Source organism: Rhinatrema bivittatum, chromosome 9, assembly GCF_901001135.1.
Source record: "Rhinatrema bivittatum chromosome 9, aRhiBiv1.1, whole genome shotgun sequence".
In the NCBI taxonomy this organism is placed as follows: Eukaryota; Metazoa; Chordata; class Amphibia; order Gymnophiona; family Rhinatrematidae; genus Rhinatrema; species Rhinatrema bivittatum.
In genome coordinates, this window is record NC_042623.1 from 200,903,325 (window position 1) to 200,916,501 (window position 13,177).

At 48.7% G+C, this 13,177-nt stretch overlaps 1 protein-coding gene across 1 annotated transcript; it reads left to right on the top strand.

The window, feature by feature from the left end:
• The first annotated feature begins 8,748 nt into the window (after positions 1 to 8,748).
• Positions 8,749 to 11,911, top strand: CHST2 (carbohydrate sulfotransferase 2). Its single transcript, XM_029616552.1, has one exon. The coding sequence runs from the start codon at positions 9,452 to 9,454 to the stop codon at positions 10,721 to 10,723; it is 1,272 nt and encodes a 423-aa protein (XP_029472412.1). The 5' UTR covers positions 8,749 to 9,451; the 3' UTR covers positions 10,724 to 11,911.
• The last annotated feature ends 1,266 nt before the right edge of the window (positions 11,912 to 13,177 follow it).

Sequence of the window (13,177 nt, forward strand, 5' to 3'; positions counted from 1 at the left end):
GTCCCCGCCTGCCATGTAAGAAGCCGCGATATGGCTCAGGTGGCGTTCCGCCCAGGCCATCAACAGATCCGCTTCGGAGGCTACCGGCCAACTTCTTGACCCCCTTGTCGGTTTATGTAAGCCACGGTTGTCGTATTGTCGGAAAGAATCCATACTGCCCGGCGATGGATCAAGGGAAGAAATTGATGTAGAGCCAGGCGAACTGCCTTGGTTTCCAAGCAACTGATCGACCACTTGGCCTGCCGAGGGGTCCATCGGCCCTGTGTCGACCTGGATTGACAGACTGCTCCCCAACCTGTCAGACTGGCATCCGTCGTTACGATGATCGAAGGTGAAGGTTCCAAGTCCACCCCCTGAAGAAGGTGCTCCGGTACCAACCAACCAACTGAGGCTGGTCCTGGCCGGCTCCATTAATGGCAAGGGCAGGTGATAGTCCTAACACTTGGGATCCCAGCGGGAAAGCAGCACTCTCTGCAAAGGTCGCATATGAGCAAAAGCCCATGGAACCAACTCCAGGGTAGATGCCATATGTCCAAGAACCTGCAAATAGTCCCACGTCGTGGGCAAAGGGAGGGCCACAGGCGCCGAATTTGAGACATTAAGTTTTCCATCCGCTGGTGGGGGAGGAAAACTTTGCCCGCATAAGTGTCGAAGCGGGCTCCCAGAAATTCCAACTCCTGGGATGGAACCAGTCGGCTCTTGGCGAAATTGACTATCCAGCCTAGCGAGCGCAGCCGGTCCAACACAGACTGAACCGCTATCTTGCAAAGTGCTTCCGACTTCGCTCGGATGAGCCAATCGTCCAGATAGGGATAAACTAAAATCCCTTGCCGCCGGAGGGAAGCCGCAACTACCACCATCACCTTGGTGAAGACTCTGGGGGCCGTCGCCAAACCGAAAGGCAGGGCGCAAAACTGGTAATGCTTCCCCAGAATCATGAACCTTAGAAACCTCTGATGGCGTGCCTGAATTCCTATGTGCAGGTAAAGCCTCCGTTAGATCTAAAGAGGCCAAAAACTCGCCCTTGTGGACGGCCGCAATGACTGACCTCAGCGTCTCCATTCAAAACCTCGGAATGCGCAAGGCTCGGTTGACCTTCAAGTCCAGGATTGGCCGGAACGTGCCTTCCTTCTTGGGAACCACAAAGTAGATAGAATAACAACCGGGTTCGATGCTCGGCTGATGGGACTGGAACAACCGAGACAGCGTTTCAGCAATCACCTGTTGCTTTGCAGGGGGACGGCAAGGCGACACTAGAAACAGATCGCAGAGCGGCCGAGCAAAATCCAAAGCGTAACCGTGACTTATGTCAAGAACCCACTGGTCCGATGTTACCCTGACCCATTCCTCCCGAAACAGGGATAACCGCCCCCCCAATCTGCGGGATGGAGGAATGGGTCGGCGTCCCTTCATTGTGGAGTCTTGTTGGGGGTAAAACTATGAGAGGCCCCCAAACGCTGAGCCCGCCTGCCTCAAAAGGAATACGCCCATGTTTGCAACCGAGACGCCGACTGTCTCGGCGCAAAGAAAGAACCCCCTCCCCGTATGAAAACGGCACTGACCACAGAAATGGCCCCTGAAAGCGCCAGAGGGGCGAAACTGTCTGGGTTTGTCCTCAGGAAGCTTATAAACTTTGTTGTCTCCCAAGGCCTTGATAAACTGTTCCAGCTCGTCCCCAAACAGCAGCTTTCCCTTAAAGGGAAAAGAACCCAACTGAGATTTGGAGGAGGCATCCGCCGACCAGTTACGGAGCCATAGCAACCGCCTTGCGGAGCCCGCTGATGACATAGTACTGCAGAAGTTCGTAGAAGATCATATAAAGCATCTGCTGTGTAGGCGACCACAGACTCCATGTGGTTGGCCTGCTCTGCCTCCTCCGGGGGGAGCTTCTGGGCCGTAAGTAACTGTTGAATCCAGCGGAGAGTGGCCTTCTGCATGAGACTGCTACAGACCACAGCCCAGATACCGAGTGTAGATACCTCAAAAATTTGCTTAAGTAAGCTCTCCAGCTTTTGATCCTGAAGATCCTTAAGTGCCAGTCACGGGAATCGTTGTATGCTTAATTATAGCTGTGACTGCAGAGTCCACCTTGGGAAGCTTGAGAAGATTTAAAGATTCACTCAGCAGCGGAGAAAGCTTCTCCATAGCCCTGCTAACCCTTAATGAGGCTTCAGGGAAATCCCATTCCCTGGATACAATCTGGAATAGCTTAGAGTGAAAAGGAAAAGTTTGCGGCGGGCCTCGAAGGACTGCTAAAACTGAATCTCCCGGAGAAGGATCCGTCTCTGGCTGCGGTGCCGGGATCTCCAGCTCCCACAGCACATTTGGAATTAAAGGATCCAGCTCATCCTTGCTAAATAAGCGAAGGATCTGCGGATCGTCCCCTTCTACAGGAACATGACTCTCCACATCCCCGCCCATATCCAGAGCGAAGGGGTCCTGGGGGGGGGGGCGGGGGTCTGTAGCCTTGGGAAGACTGGGTTCCGCAGCCGGACGGTGGAGACGAGCCCCTGCCTTCCCCAGGGGCCGGAGCAGGCTTGAAAAGCTTAGGCAGAGGGAGAGGCGATTCTTCTCAGTCAGCCTCAGCCTTTAAATAGGCTTTATGTGTTAATAAAACAAAATGGGAAGAAAATGGATGCGGCCTCTTTAAGGAACCCCCCCGCAGGCAGAGGCAAGGGAGGGGCTGGATCGGATGGTAAATCGCGGGAACGCTGGGGGTTTAAGGCCGGTGGAGAGGAAGGAGGGAAATCATCCCCTTCCGAGGCTGCATCAGCGTCTGGGCTCGGCGCGGGCAAGATGGCTGCCACTTCTGCATCGAGCGGGGGCAGAGCAGTCCTCTGCCCCCGAGCAACCAGGACTCATCGTGTGTCGCGTGATCGTTGTAAAGAGGAGCCCCATGCCGAAATCGGCCGCCAAGAGGATCCCTCGCCCCCGGGGATACACTGGGAGCAGAGGCCCTCTCGGGAGAGCTGCAACCCCGACTCCCCGCAGGAGGAAGCCCACGGCATGGCGAAAAGCTTGCAAAAATTAGCTGCCTCAAAATTAGCTAGTCGGGTGAAGAATCCACCCCCTCCGGTGACCCTGGACTTTTTCGCGGTAGGCTGGGGCTGAAAGGGCTGAACGAGGGACCCCCTTCAGTAACAGGTCAGTGTTTTTTTTTAATGCAACAAAGCCCTTCACAGAGTAAAAAACACTCCCCTGCCTACTGTAAGCTACTAGCCTCCTTATTTATTTATTTAAAAACTTTTCTATACCGTCGCTAAGTTATATACCGTCGCAACGGTTTACAAATAGGCACATAACCTGTATTACATACCTTAGTCTATCATACATTCTAACAGATGTCAATAAAGTTCCTTCAGAGGAATTCTCAATTAATGTCTCTGGAATGCAAGAAGGGGGAAAGTGACCGGCCCACCGGTAAATACTCCCCCTGGTCACCGAGCAATATAGATTCTCCGGGTAACTTGGCATTAGGGCAATGCCCTGCCTAGCCTGCCCTTAAATATGCCTCCGCTTAGCCTGACGCCAGAAAAGAAAACCTGAGTAATTATTAATTTAAAATGTATTTTTTTATTTTTATAATAAAGGTTGGTCTAGTCAAAGGTGGCACTTTCAAACCTGTCCAATGAATGATCAATCTGGAAAATGTGACAAGGATCAGGACCGCAGGTTATGCCCCTCTGATATCTGCTGGAGTCAGAGAAATACTGAGGGATTGCAGGTGGCACCCCAGTATATCTGGGCGGTGCTTTTCTCTGACTCCATCTGCTGGAAGGGAGGCATAACCCAGCAGTCTGGACTAGTCCTGATACGTACAGGGAACAGAGTTTATCAGTACTTGACCCATAGTTGTAGGATGTGATGAGGAGGGATGCATGTCTCAACAGCGAAACTACTCGACCTTGATAAATGCTCAGGGCCTTTTCTTCAGTAAAGCTTGATCTTTATCTGTCTGCATTCCTCGGATGGGTTTGGTGTCCATCCCCCCGAGCCTAGTTTTCAGTATTCACGTCTCCAAGAGGCAAGCTTGTTTTAGCTGGGAGTAGATCACAGTAACACATCGTTTTCAATGTTCAGCATTCTTACCATGCTAAGTTCCTTCGGCTATTTCTCCCACACCTGGACCATATGAAGTTCCTCCATCACTGGAATATATAATTCAGCTCAAAATATATTACTACCTCTGGCCAGCATGACCATCTCAAAGCACCATAAGAGGGGAAAAAGAGCACAAACAATGGAATGGACACCCCAAGGCACCAAAGAGGGTCAAAAGGCGCCAACTCTGGTGTAACCGTCTCAAGAAACAGAATGAGGGGTTATGGTAGCAAGCAGAGTGCCATCAACACCCCAATGCAAGGGGTGTTGATGGCACTCTAAGAACTACTACAAGTCACGCACACACTACTACAACTACTACAAGTCACGCACACAAGAATTAGTACAGAGTCACAGACTCGTATAGAGAAAGAAAGATGCCCTGCCAGTTACTGGCCATACTGCATTAAACTCAGTCTCTCTGTATGTTTCTTACAGACACTGACACAGCCTGCCTGCTGTACAAGAAAAGTGCAGTCTTATCTTGCTGCTGTGCAGTTATACTGTAATATTACAGTTTTTCCTGCCGCTGGCAGCACACCTAGAATACAGTAACACTGACTGTATGAGCACACCTTGCTTCTCTAAATCTAAAGCATTTTTTTTCTAATCTTTTGAAGCAAGGAGCTTCAACAGCTTCAACAGCTCCTCTTTCTCTCTCTCAGATCCAACAGCTAAGGTCACTGGCTGCTCAAAATGCTCTTAGTTCCACTTTCCCCTAAAAGTAAGATGATAAAGTCAATCCATGCAGCTGCCAATTGGCATAGGCTAGGTGAAAAAGTGCAGAAACATGATTGGTCCTGCTCCTTCCTTGTTCCATCCCAACCAGCTCTGCTCTTTTTGACATTTCTTTACAGAACCCTTCTGGGAGGACCCAACTCCAGTTCCCAATCCACTGCTGGGGGTCTATACCCTAAAGGGGATCTACCTCAACTTCTGCACAGCCAACATACCAAGGCTGCCTTACTCAGCAGGAAAGATTTTCCATTACTAGGCTTTATAGCTCAGCAAGGCTTATGGCTTGCTCATTTATTCGGTGATTTTAGCTCAGCTGCCACAATGACCAACTCTTTACTTATACCCAATTGGAAACATCTCTTCTCTCCGCCACAAGACCAAGTACTAAGCAAGATTCTAGACAGTCTACTTCCATCCTATCTAGCCTTTCCTCTTCTCTACTAAAACCCAGGTACCCTAGGGTTTTGGATCCCCCTTGTCGCTGAGGGTGAGATTTTGTTTGTTTGACAAGACTCTCTTACAATACAACTCCAACAGAAACTCCTTTCTTGGAAAAAGTAATACAATTTAGGAACTGTTTGCTGTTATTTGTGAAGTGATATTTGACACTAATTCAGCAGTAAGAGTCATTGGGTTCTCATATGCAAATATTCTAATCTGAGTCATATTTATTTAAAAACTTAATTACTGTCACAGAAGAGGTGTGATACTTTTTATTTTTTTTAACCTTGCTGTAGCAGCACTGCACTGCCTCTCTTTTCTGTTCATTTAAACGGTAGAATTCTTTATCTTACACCCCTCCCACGAGGAGGCGGGGGCATGAATATCTACACGTGTACCACGGAGGGCAGGAGAACGTGGGGGAGATACAATCGAGATTAAATGCACCGGAGGCAGGGCTCTTTCTATGGCAAGGGGAGGCTCTGAAACGGTGACATGGAATGAGGATGAAAGAGGGTAGACTCAAGAGCAGGGATGGGCAATTCCAGTTCTCGAGGGCCGCAAACTGGTCGGGTTGTCAGGATATCCCTAATGAATATGCACGAGAGAGATTTGCATGCACTCTGCCTCAGTCATATGTAAATCTTTTTCATGCATATTCATTAGGGATATCCTGACAACCCAACCGGTTTGCAGCCCTCGAGGACCGGAATTGCCCACCCCTGCTCAAGAGTAATCTAGCGAAATATTTCTTTAGGGAATGACCTTCCAGTAGAGGTGGCGACGACGACAATGACAGTGTCAGAATTCAAGAAAGCAAAGGACAAGCACAGAGGAGCTTTGAGAGAGAGAGAGAGAGAGAGAGAGAGAGAGGAAAGGATTTTAAAGCTAAGCAGGCGGTGTGGATGGGCAGACTAGATGGGTCAGAGAGTTTTTATGTGACGTTGTGTTATATTTTTCCTTGTTAGCAAATCAATATTGAACCCTAAAAATACTGAAGTATTAAGGGTGGGTAAAGAAGATTCTGATTCCATCTTTAAGGGGACGGTTGTCCCACTCCAAAGCCAGGTTTGCAGTCCTAGATTCTAAATTAATAACGGAGGCGCACGTATCAGCTATAATCAAGGCTGCCTTTTCTCAGTTATGCAAACCGTTGACTTAGTTCACTTTTTGATCAACCAGACTTTGTTACAATTCACACCTTTATAATCTCTCCTCTCAATTATTGTAATTCTTTGTACATTGGTCTACAACAGAAGTCAAAATGCTGCCAACTGCTTGTTGGTACATGCAAAAATTTCAGACAAGATGACACCAATTTTAAAAGATCTTCTCTGGCTCCCTATGAGACTCCATATCGAATCCACAGGAGCAGCTCAAGGCAATCTGCTGCTCGAGGTGAGGGATGAGGTGGCGCCCCTCCCCTTACTCCCCCTTAGGCTCCCTCTCTCTGGTATCCACATGAAAGCACCCTCACACATGCTCTCACCCCCCCCCCCCAGCACCTTCACACATGCTCTCTTTCACCCCCCAAGGCTCGCAATCTCTCATACACACACACACACACACACAAGCTGCCTCTCAAACTCTTTCTCTCACACACACACACACACACACACACACACGTGTGCTGCCTTTCTCTCATGTGGGGCCTCTCTCTGTTCTTTGGCCACTGCTGGCCTGAGCTGAAGCAGCTGGGCCAGGGGCAGGCATAGTGAGACAGATGCCCTAGTGGCGTTCTGAGAGAGGCACTTTTTTGCCACCTCACCCTGCCTCATTATAGAACTGCCCCTGCTAATCCAAGATCTAGTTACTGACTTTTAAAGCTCTGAAGGGTCTCAGCCTATCCTATTTGAAAAGCAAATTGAATTCCTAGGTCTTAGTCAGCTTCAGCTGCCTTCCTTGAAACTCCATCACTAAGGCTAGCAATAGGGCTTTTTCTGGAATTAATCCTAAATTATGAAACTCTTCCTAAGAATATTTTACAATTTTTTTGTAGCTTTACTTTTTATAAAAATGGTTATTTGAATTAACTTTTAAGATGACCCCCTTTTTCTTTGGTCCATGATTTTAATGTGTTATAATATTTCTTAACTTGTTTTACTTGGTTTCTAATGTTGCTATATTTATTTTGATTGATTGTATTTATTTTTTGGTATGTTGGTTCCTGTTTATTGTTTCAGTACCTGCTGTATTTGTGAGGCGATTTATTTGCTATGTGACTATATTTATTTGACAGGTTGTATCTTACTTTGCATGTTTTAGTGGAAAAGTGAGTGACAATTCTGATTTGCGGAACGTCATAAGAAACCTAAGAAATCAAAGTGTGAGTGTGGTTACTGTGGGTTGCAAGTTAATAGTTTAATGTGTAAATAGTTTAGTAGTAAATAAAAATGATTTGTATTACAAAAGAATTAGTAGCCTCTAACCTTTTGCAAGGAGGTGACAGGGACCCCTACAGGTAAAAGATCCTAGCACTTCCCACCTAGGCTGGAAATTTCCTAGTAGAGGAAGAAGGAACCCCTTAGGGGCTAGCCCTCCCTCCTCTCTTCCCTAACTGGACCAGGATCGGCTAGTGTTGTCCACCTATTCTCTTGCTCCATTATTGCCGTAAGCGGATCAGTGCGCTATCTCTGGGTAATTAGTAGCCAGTCCTACCTGAGGCAGTATAGGGGGTGAGGTACAGGCCAGAGATAACTGTTTTGTAAAGCTGTAACTGTGCACAACGGTCTCTGCCTGCTTTTTATTGCCCATGTAAACCATAGGTGCTGAATACAATTAGGTGGACTTTTGCTGCTTGAATTCTTGTTGTACATCCATACAGCAACGAGAGCCTACCTCCCCAAAACGCTGACAGATTATTGTAAAAGTACTTCTCTTTATTAAGTTCATGCATCGCTCTTTAAGCTGTAACGACTAAAAACTATAATGAGCTACATAACGGAATAGGGGCGCTTACTTTTTTTTTTTAACAGACATTTAACAAGCGCTACTACGGAAGGAAGGCATGTGATGGTTCAGATCGCCGACCGCTGAGAACGTGCACCTAAACGATCCCCCCCCCGCGGGCAGTGCTAGTCGTAGATTTTGCAGTGATGCCCCACACGCGGGAGGAGCGGGGGGGCTGACTCGGGCTACGGCTAACACTAAATCCAGACCGTGCAGTCGGCGCCTCGCCATTGGACTATGGGGTTTACCCGGCGTAACGTGGGAGCAGCGAAAGTCGCAGCCCCGTGCCTATGTGGCCACAGGCAGCTTGCGCCTGCCTGCCTGCACCGGGCTCCCGGACGGCGAGCGGAACCCCGAGGCGTCGAAAACAGCGAAGACCGAGCCGCGCGACTGGCAGCGCGCGCTTCCAATGGGAGAGGCCCAGCGGGGCCGAACCAAGCACGCACCAATCAGGGGCCGGGGGGATTCTTCCCCCCCCCCCCTCTCTCTTTCTCTCTTGCAGTGTTGGATTTTTTTTTTTCCTTTTGCTTTTCCTATTGGAGACCTTGGGTGACAAATTCCGATTTAGTCATACGGCGGAGTCCGGAGCCGGCGCTGCTGCTGAGCCTGGTAACCTCTCCCTCTCTCTCCCTCATCTTTTGGGCGTACACTGCAGACTAGGTCGCAGCCGTGCAAGCGGGAGAGAGAAGAGCAGAAACTCTTCCCGGAGCCTCCGAAGCAACAGCAACGTGCGAGAGAGGCAGCGCCGGGGAGGGTGATCACTCCCGCGGCCGGGGGCGACGGGATGCACTTTCCACTTTTTTGAGAGATGCACGGAAGCGACGCAGTTATTTGTCGGCTTCGGACGGAAATCTTGGCTTCCTGTCCCGTGCAGCAAAAGAAAGAAGAATAATTGCAGACAAGCGGGGCAATGCGATCTGGGATGAGCTCCACTTCGTGCTGCGAGAACTGCCAAAATAAAAAAAAAAAGTAGCTTGACATCGCGTCCGACCCGCCTGCTATGAAGAGAGCCACGCCGATGCATTATTCAGGTGCAAGACAAGTCGGGGCCGAGGAAGCGAGTTCGGGAATGAAGCGGCAGCAGCCGGGCTTTGTCGATCGGAGCGCCGGCAGTCAGCGCCGCCCTTCCCACTTACGATGAGCAACAGTTGCCGCCGGGCCCCGGGACGCGGACCGAGAGCGCGGTCGTGGTGAGGAGCCCCCCCCGCTAGCCCGGCTCAGGATGAAAGTGTTCCGCAGGAAGGCGCTCGCCCTGTGCCTGGGCTACATCCTGCTGCTCGCCCTCACCCTGCTCAACCTGATCGACTACAAGTGGCACCGGGAGCCGCAGCAGTGCAACGAGCAGCCGCAGCGCCCTGCCTTCCAGACGCACTCGGACATCCGCTACCTGTACCGGCCCTCGCCCCCCAAGAAGCGGCAGCTGGTCTACGTCTTCACCACGTGGCGCTCGGGCTCGTCCTTCTTCGGCGAGCTCTTCAACCAGAACCCGGAGGTCTTCTTCCTCTACGAGCCCGTCTGGCACGTGTGGCAGAAGCTGTACCCGGGCGACGCCATGTCCCTGCAGGGGGCGGCCCGCGACCTGCTCACCGCCCTCTACCGCTGCGACCTGTCCGCCCTGCAGCTCTACAACACGGCCGGCGCCAAGAACCTCAGCACGCTGGGCATCTTCGGGGCGGCCACCAACAAGGTCATCTGCTCGTCGCCCCTCTGCCCGGCCTACCGCCGCGAGCGGGTGGGCCTGGTGGACGAGCGCGTGTGCAAGAAGTGCCCGCCGCAGAGCCTGAGCCTGCTGGAGGAGGAGTGCCGCAAGTACCAGGCCATCGTCATCAAGGGCGTACGCATCTTCGACATCCACGTGCTGGCGCCGCTGATGGAGGACCCCTCGCTGGACCTGAAGGTCATCCACCTGGTGCGCGACCCGCGCGCCGTGGCCAGCTCGCGCATCAAGTCGCGCCACGGCCTCATCCGCGAGAGCCTGCAGGTGGTGCGCAGCCGCGACCCGCGCGTCCGCCGCCTCGCGCCCGTCGCCGACGGCCACAAGCTGAACAAGAAGGACGGCGCCGACTTCCACGCCCTGGGCGCGCTGGAGGTCATCTGCGGCAGCATGGCCAAGACCCTGCGCACGGCGCTGCACCCGCCCGCCTGGCTGAAGGGCAACTACATGGTGGTGCGCTACGAGGACCTGGTGGTGGAGCCGGCCGGCACCCTGCGCCGCGTCTACGACTTCGTCCACCTGCTCGTCAGCCCCGAGCTGGAGCGCTTCTCGCTCAACATGACCGGCGGCTCGGGCTACTCGTCCAAGCCCTTCGTGGTGTCGGCCCGCAACGCCACGCAGGCGGTGAGCGCCTGGAGGACGTCGCTGACGTTCCTGCAGATCAAGCAGGTGGAGCAGTACTGCCAGCAGCCCATGGACCTGCTGGGCTACGAGCGGGTCAGCAGCCCCGAGGACGTGAAGGATCTGGGCAAGCCGCTGCTCGGCAGACCGCGGCTCTGAGCCGCTCCGCGGAAAGAACTGCCAAGTCTTAACACTGTGGCATTCAGCTTGGTGTAAAATGTTTTTTAATAAAAAGAAAAAATTAACAATTATGAAGGGGCTGGGAGGAAGACGAGCACATTTAATTAAAAAAAAATATTGTTTAGCTGGCTCCAAAGATTGAGAAACTTGACATCAGAATGATTGGGAGATGCGGTACTCAAACCAAAACCTTGTTTACAAGCCCTGCTAATTGGGGGGGTCTGGTGTACAGCTTGCACAGTGATCGTGGTCCCAGGGGACCAGTCAATACAGATACTGTCAATAAAGAAAATAAATTATATTGATTTTTTTTTTTTAATGAACTCGATGTCTTGTGAGATAGCACACAGTAGGTGTACTAACTTGTACATTTGTTCTTGATAGGATGCTCATATAAGCGGTGACAGTAAAGTTGCACTTTTTAATTTATTGATTGATCTGATTTTTGTCTTTATACTCTAAAGGTCTTTATTAATGACAATGTACCCCATTTTGGGGTGAAAAACTATCGAGCTCTGGCACTGCACAATCTACTTTCTCTTTCATTGGTAAATATTTAAAAAAAAAATATTGGTCTAACAGACAAAAAATAGTAAGTATGACCTGGAGGTCCAAAAAGATAATGGAAGATTTTGGATGTTAGAGAGACGCAGTATTGTAGATAAAGCTTTAAAGTAAAAAGAGACCATCTGATTATTTGTCTTAGAAGTGTATTCACAGACAAGTAGGAATAATGGCTCATTTAGTAACTGAAAAAAAAATCAGTTAGGAATTGAAATTTAAAAGTTTGTCAGGTGTGGATCACTTGCTCAAATGACATTTCTGTAGTGCAGGAAGCTACTTAGACGGACTTATGCACCTTAAATATAAATGTTGATCAGCAATATTGGATATGTGTATTTGCAAGCTACCACAAAATGTATAAAATAAGCTTATATAGAGAGAAAAAGAGAGAGTATAAATAGCTGTTAATAGTGTCTTGCTTTTAATATAATGATTAATTATTGCCAAATGGTCTTTTAAATTTGTTAAAGGTTATGCTTACAAATATTTATTTAAACATACTTGCTGTCAGGTTTAGTATGAATGAAAATATCTGCTTTGCAAGCTTTCTGTTGATTTGAGAATCATGTCAAAAAACATTCTATTTTTAAATATTTGATAAGACCACAGTTTTTACAGTGATTTTTTTTTTCAGTGATACCCTTGGCAGCTGTGCTCCCAGAGAACACTGTTGTAAAGGGAAATTTATAATGATTTATGGTTATTCTCTCATATTCTGATCTCTGTTTCTCTTTCTATCTATTTATATAGCAACTCATGCATATTCATTATGGATATGCTGAAAACCCGACTGGTTAGGTGTGCCTGCAGGAGAGGGCTGGGAAACATCTAAGTTAATGCTTCTTTCTGCTTTCACTCTCCTAAATGTATTTCAAAGCTAATTTTATTTGTTTAATACCTTAATATTCTAAACCCTATGAAGTGAGACTTAAGTACCTAAGTAGGTCCTTGCATATTGCAAATTGGCACTTAAATGTCTCTATCACATCCCCTGGAATAGAGGGTATTGTAATAGAAACAATTTAAAAAGGCATCGTGGAAGACAAGAAGTTTCAGATTAGAATATTGAGTTCTGGGGATGTGGCTGGAAGGGCATAGATTTAAAAGCATCCCAAGTATTTTCTTTTGATTTGGCTTGGCGTGAGCTCCTGATTGGGAAGATTGGCGTGAGCTCCTGATTGGGAGGATTGGGAAGATCGCTCCAGCTCCTTCATGCATGATTGTATAACTAGCAAAGGTTTGAATGTGCTTTGCATCTGCAGGTTGGGAGCCACTACTCGGGTTAAGGTGTGAGTCATGTCTGCCATTGACCTGTCCTGTAATGTTGTTGGGTCACTTCTGTTGGCTCTCAACGATGTGCACTTCCATATCTGTTAGGTCACTCCAGATAAACAAAGCACTGCCTTGACAGCAGTGTAACCTCAATCTTTCTTACTTGGTACAAAAGTGGTATTTCAGAATTGGAGAACCAGGGGAAGGCCAACAAAAAAAAGTTACCCAAGAAGAGAGAGGCTGCAACTTAAAATAGTGAAATTACAGGAGTAGCAGAATGCAAACAGCTTCCAGTGGGTGCAGGGGCAGGCTAATGTAGCCCAGGATCGTTTGTAATTGCAAAGACACCATACATGGATTTCAGTATTATGAGAAGAAAATAAGATTGCAAAAGTGGCTGCCAGTTTATGGCTTCAAAAATTATCATGCCGTTATCTTCACTTTTGGAACCTAAAGCATATTTTCCTGCTGGCATCTGTATCTGTGTGTATATATATATATATATATATATAGAGAGAGAGAGAGAGATATGGCAAGATTGAGTATAGTGTATTCAGGTTAAATTTTTTTTTTGCTGTTGCTCTGCGTATATTACCT

Excerpts from the sequence above, each read along its gene's own strand:
- CHST2 (XM_029616552.1), top strand. The coding sequence starts at position 9,452 with ATGAAAGTGTTCCGCAGGAAGGCGCTCGCCCTGTGCCTGGGCTACATC.